Source organism: Bubalus kerabau, chromosome 1 (assembly GCF_029407905.1).
Source record: "Bubalus kerabau isolate K-KA32 ecotype Philippines breed swamp buffalo chromosome 1, PCC_UOA_SB_1v2, whole genome shotgun sequence".
Taxonomy (NCBI): domain Eukaryota; kingdom Metazoa; phylum Chordata; class Mammalia; order Artiodactyla; family Bovidae; genus Bubalus; species Bubalus kerabau.
The window spans coordinates 270,943,406-270,956,354 of NC_073624.1; the positions used below are offsets into that span (position 1 = coordinate 270,943,406).

Consider the following 12,949-nt stretch of genomic DNA (forward strand, 5'->3'; position numbering starts at 1 on the left):
CAAACTGGAGGTCATGCAAGATGATCTGAAAACATAGAAGACTTTTATTTATCTATGGGCTTTCCTGGTGGCTCAGTGGTAAAGAATCCACATGCCAATGCAGAAGATGTGGGTCAGTCCCTGTATAGGAAAGACCCCCTGGAGAAGGAAATGACAACCCACTCCAGTATTCTTGCCCAGGAAATCCCATGGATAGGGGAGCCTGGCAGGCTACAGTCCTTTGGGTCACCAAAAGAGTTTGGCACGACTTAGTGACTAATACATATTTTTAAATGTAAAAAATGTGTTAGTAGAAAAGTTTAAGTATATGTAAGATTCATGCTCACAAAACTTTTATGGATAGAAATACATGATTTAAAATGTTGGAAATTGATGATTCCCAAATTATCTTTAGTGATAGATCTTTTTTATAAATTAAATCCAACTGGGTTTAGATAGATACATTTATAAGAATGGTAGATGGACTAGGTAGACTAGTGTTTCCAACCAAATTGCCCACTAAGAAAAACTTTTAAAAAATTATAAAAATTATTTTAAAATATATACTTGAAGGCAAAGAGATAAAAATAGTGAAGGATCACTGTGTTAAGATTCTGAAGAAAAGAGATATTTAACAAAAATCGAGACTGATTTTTTTTTTCCTGAGTACACTGGTTGATTCTACAAGAGGCACTGGAAGGGGAAACTGTTCCTTGCTAGGCTTTAGGAAGTAGGGATACAAATGATGCAGCTCAAAGTACATTTTGTAAAGTTTCCCTGCCCTACATTTTAAGTTGGCCCCAAGGAGGTTATACTCTAAAAGCAAGGATTAGTTAGAGGTAGACTGGGTCACAGCATAAGTGCAGCTTAGCTTCAGATAAACTCAGTCCCTGAAATTAGATAAAGGACATCGCATTTCAGTGTTCCGGCATATGAGAGAGAAGGCAATGGCACCCCACTCCAGTACTCTTGCCTGGAAAATCCCATGGATGGAGAAGCCTAAGGAAATGGCAACCCACTCCAGTGTTCTTGCCTGGAGAATCCCAGGGACAGGGGAGCCTGGAAGGCTACCGTCTATGGTGTCACACAGAGTCGGACACGACTGAAGTGACTTAGCATAGCATAGTAGGCTGCGGTCCATGGGGTCACTAAGAGTCGGACATGACTGAGCAACTTCACTTTCACTTTTCACTTTCATGCATTGAAGAAGGAAATGGCAACCCACTCCAGTGTTCTTGCCTGGAGAATCCCAGGAACGGGGGAGCCGGTGGGCTGCTGTCCATGGGGTCGCACAGAGTCGGACATGACTGAAGTGACTTAGCAGCAGCAGCAGCAAGTTATTAAAAGACACGTGGAGTGATTCTCAAAAAAATTCTAGAACTATAGAATACATCTGTCAAAACAAACATGAAATGGATCTACAGTAGATTACTTAGAACTAAACTTGTTATTATGAAACTGGAAAATATATTATTCAATCAGTAAATATTTATCAAGACGCAAGAAAAAATAAAGATAGAAAGTATAGAAAGGACATTAAAGGACAAAGAATATATTTAAAAAAAAAAAAAAAGGCCTAGCATACATGTAACTGGAATAGGAGAGGAGATAATAGAGCTGAAGTTAATATATTGGAACAGTCTGCTTGTGCTGAATTCTCTTATTTTTCCATCTAAAAATGATTTTTTTTTTACTCTTTTCCCTGATGAGTATTTTCACTGGAAACAGAAGATTAACTGCCCATTAATGTTCTCTCAGTACTTTAAAAGCACTATTCTACTGTGTTCACTTCTACTCCTTTCCTATGATTATTAATATAATTTCTAACTTACTGACTTAAAATTGTTCTTCAAGTTAAAGGAAAATGATTTTTAAATAAAGCACTGCTGATGCTGCTGTTGCTAAGTTGCTTCAGTTCGTGTCTGACTCTGCGACCCTATGGGCCATGACCCGCCAGGCTCCTCTGTCCATGGGATGCTCCCGGAAAGAATACTGGAGTAAGGTGCCAGGTCCTCCTCAAGCGGGTCTCCCCAACGCAGGGATCGAACCCACATCTCTTACGTCTCCTGCATTGGCAGGCAGGTTCTTTACCACTGGTGCCACCTAGGAATCCCAAATAAATCATTAATAATACTTATTTCAGGAGCTTAAATATAGAAGGGATCACAAGACACAGAAAGAACTGACTAAATGTTGGGACAAGAATAAAGTTCAAAGGTTTTAAGATCATGTGATGATCAGGAATGTGATAAAAGTATCAATTAACATTAGAATTTCATAAAATCAAGTTTGCATATAAGGTAATTAGTAGATGAACAATAAAAGAGCATATACCTACGAAGTTAATAGAGGGGAGAAATAAAATAAGATTTTAACACAAAATAAGATTTAATGAACTTAAAAGTTTAATTAAAGGACAAAAATTGTAAACTCCAAAAAGCATTTAAAGACAAAGACATAACGAGTGAATGGCATGGAGATGGCTGTGAGGTTAGACATGCTGTGTGACTACAATTTTCCCATCATTCTAATAGGTACCAAATTTTGACTGTTTTCATTTTTCCCATTTTTGCCTTGCTGCCTAAAACTGTTTCACATAGAGGGAGGAATCCTATCAGTAACAGATACTATTGTAAAAGAAAGAAAGAATGGGGGAAGATTTTGGAAATGGGGAAATGTATAAACATTAAAAAGCTTAAGAAAGGATTTCACTCAACAAAACCTAATTATCCAATGAAAAGAATCAGTTACCTGACATTGAAAACAAATTAAATGAGTTTCCCAGTTTTATTACTTTTGTTGTTTTTTTTTTTTTCTTTACTCTCAAAAATTACCATTCAGTGAATTCCTACAGTACTGAAAAGAGTTACAGTAGCAGGCTTTGTGGCTGTAATCTTTAGAAAGACCGTGCTTGTGAGGTTGACCCTGGATTTGCATCTGGGATCTTAAATGTCCCGAGGGATGCCACCATTCCCATATAAAGGTGGATCATTGTGCTGAAACTGTTTGTACAAACAATGAGGTTTTTCCAAACACTTGTCTTCCTTCTGAGAGTCTAGAACTTTCTTATGTGCAAGGCAGAGGGTTCCTATATGGCCAATTCCCAGTAAAATCCTTGAGCATTGAATCTCTAATTAACGTAGCTGGTAGAAAACATTTCATATATGCTCTTACAACTCCTGGCTGGAGGAATTAATTTTGGCCTCTGTGGCTCCACTAGGGGCAAGTGGGTGATTGAAGCTTGTGCATGGTTGTGTATGTACTTTACCTTAGGTGCCTTTTCCCTTTGCTGATTCTCCTTTGTATCCTTCTGCTGTAATACACTGTAGCCATGAAAACTGTCAGTCCCAGGGAATATAAAATCTGGGATGGTATCTTGGGCCTTCACCCCACCCTTCCATTCTTAAACAATCTTTGAAAAACTTGGTATTTTGTGTGTTACTAAAATACAAAGATTGAAATTGTTTTATGAGAAGCACTGATTAGAAGAGGACCTCAGAGAGAAAATCTGTGAACTGGAAGACTGAAAAGCAGCACTGGTAGCTAGCTGAAATAAAAGCACTGTAAAATTAGTTAAGTGGAGTTGTACAGATCAGCCAGAATGTGTGAGAGAGCATCAGATCTTGTGCAAAGACCAAAGCAAAGCAAGCGAACAGGTAGAAGTGTAGTGGTTTCTGTATCAGAGATTCAGGGCTACAATGAACATAGGTGACTTCCAGCAACTATGGCAACAGGTCTCTTTATACATTGAAAGTTGATGTTGCCCCAAAATTCATATGTTGAAACCCAATTCCCAGTGCAGTTGCATTTGGAGGTGGGGCCTCTGGAAAGGGATTAGGTCATAAGACTTACGCCCTCAGAACAGGATTAGTGCCCTTAAAAGAAGGCCCCAGAGACCTCACTTGTCCCCTCTGCCACATCTAAAAGGCAGCTGCCCACGAATCAAGAAATGCACCCTCACCAGATACTAAATCTCTGGGCACCATGATCTTGTACTTGCCAACCTCCAGGACTGTGAGAAATAAATTTCTCTTGTTTGTAAGCCAACTAGTCTATAGTATTCTCTTTGAGCAGTCCAAGTGGACAAAGTCCCCTACATTTGAGTATACTGATAAAGTGAAAGTGAAAGTGTCAGTCGCTCAGCTGTGTCTGACTCTTTGAGATACCATGGACTATAGCCCGCTGGCTCCTCTGTCCCTGGAATTCTCCAGGCAAGAATACTGGAGCCATTCCAGTAAGAGAATAAGGAGTCATTCCCTTCTCCAGGGGCTCTTCCTGACCAGGAATTGAACCCAGGTCTCCTGCACTGCAGGCAGATTCTTTACCACCTGAGCCACTAGGGAAACCTCGATAAAGTGAAAACTCACATGTAAATATATTACACATTAATTTGGATGTAGGCCATGCATGGTTTAGTCAGCTCTACCTTCCAGGAACTCCAGGGATGGAATTTAACAGAAACTTGTGCTGTCAAGAATTAGATTACAAAGGGAAAATATTGAGTCCTATGTAAAAAGCATTAATCTGAAATGGACAACTCCACAGAAGTTTCTGAGTACCATTGTGTGGTTTCTTTTGTTGACTTTAGTCAATTCCATGTAGGGTGAAGTAAGTCAAACAGAACAGCAAAACTCTATCCCCACACCTGTGTACATTAGCCTGGGAAGCATTCCAGCAATCAAGATGACCTACTTCTTGGATGGCACTTCCAGGAAGGCTTGAAATGCCCAGCAAAGGAGATAAAGGAGGATGCCGATAAAAATCAACCACATTCAACTGAAGGACATGGTACTTCAGCAAATAGTTAAACAAAAAAAAGTAATATTGCATTTACCTAGTGTAAATACTTATGAAATCACAACTAACTTCTTAAAAAGTGTATGTTGTACATTACTTATAAATTAAATAAGCAATAACATGAAATGACACTAAGATATTTGTATTAGCGGCAAACTTACCTATATAGAGAGAAGATTTGTGGATGGGCACAGAGTCATCAATAAAGGCTGTTCCCAGGGTATACAGAGGAGTTCCTCCTGTTCCCAGGAACAGTTGTCCCAAAATAAAGACATACAAGTAGTAGAAAAGTGGAGAACTTGAAGTGCTACAGCTGCCTTTATTCTTTGCTGATAAGCAAGTATCTTTAGGGAAAAAATAAAATAAGATGGTAAATTTATCAAAATGTTAGCTAATAATATAAATTTCATAAATTATACTTGCCTAAAGAGACTCTGATGCTGGGAGGGATTGGGAGAAGGAGGAGAAGGGGACAACAGAGGATGAAATGGCTGGATGGTATCACTGACTCGATGGACGTGAGTCTGAGTGAACTCCGGGAGATGGTGATGGACAGGGAGGCCTGGCATGCTGCAATTCATGGGGTCGCAAAGAGTTGGACGTGACTGAGTGACTGAACCGAACTGAACGTAACCTTCCTTCTTCACTTTATTATACTTAAAAATACTTAGAATATAATTAAGGTATTTAAAAGACATATACTATTAAAGAAAATACACAAACCATTGGATGCCTGCTCAATCGCTCAGGTGTGTCTGACTCCTTTGCAATCCCATAGACTGGCCTGCCAGGCTCCTCTGTCTGTGGGAGTTTTCAGGCAACAATATTAGAGTAGGTTGCCATTTCTTCCTCCAGGAGATCTTCCCAACCCAGGGATAGATCTTGGGTCTTCTGCATCTCCTGCACTGGCAAGTGGATCCTTTACCACTGAGCCACCTAGGATGCCCATATGAAACATTACAGCTTCAAAACATGACAGCATCAAAATATGTGGTCCATATATGCAATGACATATTACTCAGCCATTAAAAAGAAGGACATAATGTCATTTGCAGCAACATAGATGGACCTAGAGACTGTGGTACTGTGTGATGTCAGACAGAGAAGGAGTATCCTATGACATCCCACACATGTGGGATCTAAAAAGAAACAATACAAATGAACTTACTTACAAAACAGAAAGACACTCACAGACTTAGAAAATGAATTATGATTGCTGGAGGGAAGGATTGAGGGAAGGTATAGTTGGGGCATTCGCGATGGACATGTACAATATTGCTATATTTAAAATGGATAACCAAAAAGGGCCTACTATATAGCACAGGGAACTCTGCTCAGTGTTACATGGCAGCCTGGATGGGACAGGAGTTTGAGGGAGAACAGTTACATGTGTATGCATGGCTGAATCCCTTCTCTGTTCAACTGAAACTTATCACAGCATTGTTAATCAGCTATACTCCAACACAAAATAAAGTTTAAATATATATATATATATATATACCTTTTTTTTTTACCACAATATTGATTTTATCAATCAATATATGGTCATATGGCATTTGTCTTTCTCTGAGTTACTTCACTTAGTGCGATACTCTCTAGGTTCATCCATGTTACTACTACAGATAACCATTGTTTCTTTCTTTTAATGGCTGAATATTATTCCATTGAATGTACGTGTGTATATATATATTCACACATACATACACACACACCCTGCATCCTCTTTATCTTATTCACCTATTGATAGACATTTAAGTTGATTCCCTGTCTTGGCTATTGTAAATAATGTAGATATCAACATTGGGGAGCAAGTATCTTTTCAAGTTAGAGTCTTCTCTGAATAAATGCTCAGGAGTAGACTCTGGATCATTTTAGTTTTTTAAAGAACCTCCAAACTGTCTCCACCAATTTACACTGGGTGTACCAATTTACATTCCTTCCAGCAGTGTAGGAGGGTTTCCTTTTCTCCATACTCTCTCTAGCATTTGATACTTGTAGTGTTTTTTTTTTTTTAATGATGGCCATTTTGACCAGTATGAAGGGATACTTCATTGTAGTTTTGACTTGTATTTCTCTAATAATCAGTGATGTTGAGCATATTTCATGTGCCTATTGAACATTTGTATGTTTTCTTTGGAGAAATTTAGGTCTTCTGCCCATTTTTTGATTGGGTTGTTTTCTGTTATTGAGTTGTATGAGCTATTGGTATATTTTGGAAATTAAGCCCCTGTTGTTCACATCATTTGCAACTATTTTCTCTCAGTCTGTAGGTTGTCTGTTTGTCTTCTTTATAGTTTTCTTTGCTATGTAAAATTTTATATGCTTGATTAGACACCATTTGTTTATTTTCACCTTTATTTTGACTGACTTGGAGACTGACCTAAGAAAACATTGCTACACCTTATGTTAAAGAATGTCTTGTCTATGTTGTCTTCTAGAAATTTTATAGTGTCATGTCTTATATTTAACTCCTTAAGCCACTAAGTTTATTTTTGTGTCAGATGTGAGGGAATGTTCTAATTTCATTGATTTACATGCAACTGTTCAGCTTTCCCAACATCTCCTACTGAAAAGATTGTCTTTTTTCCATTATATATTCTTGCCTCCTTTGTGAAAGATTAACTAACCCTATATGTGTGTGTTTTTTTCCAAGCTCTTCATTCTGTTCCATTAATCCACATCTGCTTTTCTGCCAATACCACACTGTATTGACCACTGTAGCTTTGCAATATTGTCTGAAATCTGAGAAGGTTATATCTTCAGCTTTGTTCTTTTTTGTCAAGACTGCTTTGGGAACTTTGGATCTTTTATGGCTCCGTGTAAATTTTAGAATTATTTGTTCTAGTTCTGTGAAAAATGTAATAGGGAATTTGATAGGTATCTGCATTAAATTTATAGATTGCTTTGGGTAGTATGGCCATTTTAACAATATTAATTCTTCCAATCCAAGACCATAGGATATCTTTCCATTTCTTTAAATTGTCTTCTGTTTTCTTTATCAATGTTTTATAGTTCTCAAAATATAAGTCTTTTACTTCCTTTGTCGGGTTTATTTTACTTTCGTAATGAAATTTTAAAAGGGATTGTCTTTTTACTTTTCCTTTCTGATACTTCATTGTTAGTGCAAAGAAATACAACAGATTTCTGTGTGTTAAACTTGTATGCTACTACCTTGCTGAATTCATTTATCAATTTTGGAAGTTTTTGTGTGGACTCTTTTAAGGTTTTCTACATATCATATCATCTGCATAGAATGATAATTTTACCTCTTTCTTTCCAATTTGGATACCTGAAAATGGTTACCTTTAAGTTTGATTAAATAAAACCTTTTATAAAAATATTACATTTAAAAGCTAGGCATAATAAATCCATATTTTCTAACTTCATCATGGGCTTCCCTGGTGGCTCAAGCAGTAAAGAACCCATTTACAATGCAGGAGACCTGAGTTCAATTCCTGAGTAGAAAGATCCCCTGGAGGAGAGGGAATGGCTACCCACTCCAGTATTTTTGCCTGGAAGTCCCATGGACAGAGGAGCCTGACAGGCTACGGTGCACAGGGTCACAAAGAGTCAAACATGACTGAGTGACTAACATATACACACAAACAAACTCATCATATTATATTAATGAACTAAGAGACTTGTTAAAAATATATCCCTAACCCTCTCACTTTAAATCTAGTGTAGCATCCAGGAATTTGTATTTTAACAATGACTTCAGCTAATTCTATTTTCATTTTCTTGATGTCAGATCAAGGTTTATTATTTCCAAATTGATGAGATGTACTCTTGCCTAGAAAATCCCATGGACGGAGGAGCCTGGTGGGCTGCAGTCCATGGGGTCGCTAAGAGTCGGACACGACTGAGAGATTTCACTTTCACTTTTCACTTTCATGCGTTGGAGAAGGAAACGGCAACCCACTCCAGTGTTCTTGCCTGGAGAATCCCAGGGATGGGGGAGCCTGGTGGGCTGCCGTCTATGGGATCACACAGAGTCAGACATGACTGAAGTGACTTAGCAGCAGCAGCAGCAGCAGGGCCCCGAAAACACCAATTCTGAATATTCTTTAACTGGTTGATAGTCATCAAATTTTCAGATGCAAATTCAATGCATAAAAATAATTCTTAAAATTTTGTATTTAAAATATTCTCTACAATAATATTGTATATATTCATGCTATAATAGGTTGGCGGATATTTTGGCAGGTAATTCGTATTTATAATGGGACTAACTCTGCATTATTTGTGATATTTCCCTGGCCATGTCAAACCTTTGAATTATAATTCCTGATTTCAATATTCACTTTCCTGGAAGTAGTAGCTTAGACTATCGATCTCTTATTACTTGATACACTGCAAAATTGAACAAATGTATATGCATTACTGTTTTACTGTTTTCTCCTACTTCCTTTTTTATAATAGATAAATTGCCTTTAGGAAAATATTTTGTTGTAATAATCCAGTAGACATTTTGATTATATGAGTATTCTATGGGGTTTGGTGTTTTTTTGTTTTTCCCAGAGGAAGTAATCAATGAGCTTCAACTTGCTTGTTTAAATAAATTTTCAACATGCTTGAAGAACATCAAGAAAAATATACAGGGTTAGGAGAGAAGATGGCTGAGGAATAAAAAGGCGAGATCACCTTCCTCCCCACAAATACATCAAAAATTCATCAGTATATGGAACAATACCTACAGAATAAGTTCTGAATGCTGGCAGAACCACCCAAGCTTTCAAAAAGGCAAGCCAATCTCCTTAGAACAAGACAAGGCAAAAGATAAAGATAATAAAAGAGACAAAGGATTTCGGGACAGGGACCTGAAGGAGGAAAAGTTTCCTCACACTAGGAAACTCTCTCGCGGGTGGGGTCAGGGGAAGCTTCAGAACCACAGAGGGGAGCACAGTGGTGGGCGCTCAGAAGGCACAATGGACGGAATCCACCACATGGACGTCACGACCAAGAAGCAGCTTGGATGCCTCCGCCTGCAGCAGAGGTTAGAGCAGGGTGTCATGGCTCAGGTGCGGGTGTTGGGCCTCAGGGAGAGGACCTGGGTTGGCTTCCATTCTCTGAGGGAGCTGGGATGACACAGTGCAGGGAGTCAGGGAAAAGACTGGGCATCTCAGGGGGGCAAAAGGTCCTTGTCACTGGGACACCCTAACTCTGCACTCACAGACAGCAGCTGAGTGAGCACCTGCCAGCGGCCACTAAAACCAACCAAACCAGTCAGAGCCCCAGGCAGAATTACACTTGACTGCAATTTACAATTCCACAGCAGGAAATGCAAGCTACCAGACTATGGCATCTGGTGTCATCACTTCACTTCAGGGCAAAGAGTTGTGGAAAAAATGAAAACATTGACAAACTTTATTTTCTTGGGCTCCAAAATTACTGTAGATGGTGAATGCAGCCATGAAATTAAAAGATGCTTGCTCCTTGGAAAAAAAGTAATAATAAACCTAGACAGTCTATTAAAAAGCAGAGACATCACTTTGCTGACAAAGGTCCTTATAGTCAAAGCTACAGTTTTTCCAGTAGTTATGTACAGATGTGCGAGTTGGACCATAAAGAAGGCTGAGCACTGAAGAACTGATGGTTTTAAATTGTGGTGCTGAAGAAGACTCTTGAGAGTCCCTTGGACTGCAAGGAGATCAAACCTGTCCATCCTAAAGGAAATCAACCCTGAATATTCACAGGAAGGATGAATGCTGACACCGAAGCCCCAACACTTTGGCCACCTGATATGAAGAGTCGACTCATCCGAAAAGACCCTGATGCTGAGAAAGACTGAAGGCTAGAGGAGAAGGGGATGACAGAGGATGAGATGGTTGGATGGCATCACTGACTCAATAGACATGAGTTTGAGCAAACTCTGGGAGATGGTGAAGGACAGGGAAGCCTGGCGTGCCACAGTCCATGGGTCTCAAAGAGTCAGACATAACTGAGTGACAACAACAAGCCACTACCAAACCCAGGGAAAGTGCCTGAAGCCGCAGACAAATCGGCACTGATGCAGCCCAGACCCCAGAGGTGGCGATCACCACCAGGTTGTGAGCAGACATGGGTTCTGCCTGCACCCTGCAGAGAGGCTAAGCCAGCTTGGTTCTTCCCAGGGACCCATGGTCTGGGGCCAATTGCTCTGAGTGCGCATGACCCACATCAGGCTGTAAGAACATCCAGCAGGTCTCCATTGCCACAGGCAGCCCCTAGAATTTCCCTGGTGGCTCAGACAGTAAAGTGTCTGCCTGCAAGGCAGAAGACCTGGGTTCAATCCCTGGGTCAGGAAGATCCCCTGGAAAAGGAAATGGCAACCCACTGTAGTACTCTTGCTTGGGAAATCCCTGGGGCAAAGGAGTCTGGTAGGCTACAGTCCATGGGGTCGCAAAGAATAGGACACAACTGAGCAACTTCACTTTCACTTTCACATCCCAATTGTGGCTGCCATACCCCCTCCCTCTCCCCAGTCAGAGTGAGCAAGTGAGTCCTAAAAAGTCTCAGCCTTTGCCTCCTCATGTCTAGGCAGGGAAGAGTCATGAGAGGACAACCTACAAGCAGTGTGTGCGTGTGTCCTCACTCACTTCAGTCATGGCTGACTCTTTGCAACCCAGTGATCTGCCGTCCACCAGGTCCCTCTGTCTACCGGATTTCCCAGACAAAAACCTGGAGTGAGTTGCTATGCCTTCCTTCAGGGGATCTTCCCAACCCAGGGATCAAACCAGTGTCTCCTGCACTGCAGGATTCTTACCCACTGAGTCACTTGGGAAGCCCACCTCCAAGCAGAGGCAGACCCAAAACCAAAGCAGAACACCAGGGGCTGTGTGACCGAAGAAGAAAAAGAGACTTAGCAGCCACAGGTGCAGCGGATCAAATACCCACAATTAGCCTAAGACTGTGGACTCTAGAGACTGTGGACTTTGGGACAAAGTACAAGCCGGAGTAAGGCCAGATCTGAGACTGGGCAGACCCCACACAGCCCACAACAGGTTTAGAGAACTTCCTAGAAATATTGGAGGACTTTGGTGTGTGTTTCTCTGAGTGTTCTGGGCTGTTGAGTGTTGCTTTTACCAACAGTCTTGGAGTTTTTAATCTTCTATGCTGTGTTTTAATGCCACAGTAAAGGGTTGGACTTGAACCCCTGAGGTGGGAGACCTGAGTCCAGGACGTTGAACAACCAGAGAACTCCCAACCCCATGGAATATTAATTGATGAGAGCTCTCCCAAAGGTCTCCATCTCAACACTAAGATCAAACCATACCCTAAGGTCAGCAAGCTCCAGGGACAGATGCTCCATGACAATCCCTCAACAAGACAGGAGCACAACCCTGCACATTAGCAGAACGGCAGCTCAAAGCATACCAAACCCACAGACACATCAAAAAGCACTGCTGGACATGGCACTGCCCTTCAGAGAGACAAGACCCAATTCCATCCACCAACCAGAAAACCTTCACAAGGCACTGGTCCAACCCCACCCACAGGGGGCAGACTCCACAATAAGAGGAACCTGACCTTCCAGCCTGCAGAAAGGAGACCCTAAACATAGCAAATTAAACAAAATGAAAAGCCAGAGAAACATGTAGCAGATAAAGGAGCATGGTAAAAACCCAAAAGACAAAACAAATGAAGAGGAAATGGGCAGTCTACCTGGAAAAGAATTCAGAGTAATAATACTAAAGATAATCCAAAATCTTGAAAATAAAATGGAGGCATGGATAAACAGACTGGAGGCACAGATAGAGAAGATGAAAGAAATGATCAATAAGGACCTAGAAGAATTAAAGAATAGACAATCGGCAATGAGCAACACAATAACTGAGATGAAAAATACACTGGAGTGAACCAATAGCAGAGTAACTAAGGCAGAGGAATGGATAAATGAGCTGGAAGATATAATGGTGGAAGTGGCTGAGGCAGAGCAGACTAAAGAACAAGGACTAAAAAGAAATGAGGACAGTCTCAGAGACCTCTGGGGGGCAATATTAATCATAAAAACATTTGAATCATAGGGGTCCCAGAAGACAAAAGGAAAGGGCATGAGAAAATATGTGAGGAGATTATAGCCAAAAACTTCCCTAAAATGAGAAAGGAAATAGCCATTCAGGTCCAGAAAGCTCAGAGATTTTCATACAGGATAAACCCAAGGAAAAACATGCCAAGACACATATTAATCAAT

General features: G+C 40.4%; 1 protein-coding gene across 1 annotated transcript in view; it reads right to left on the minus strand.

Annotated features, from left to right (window-relative positions):
• SLCO4C1 (solute carrier organic anion transporter family member 4C1) overlaps positions 1-12,949 on the minus strand; it is an 87,623-nt gene that overhangs the window by 28,991 nt on the left and 45,683 nt on the right. The window contains exon 3 of the mRNA XM_055565547.1: positions 4,938-5,120. Within this exon, the coding sequence (XP_055421522.1) occupies positions 4,938-5,120 (183 nt within the window). The remainder of the gene's footprint in view (positions 1-4,937; positions 5,121-12,949) is intronic.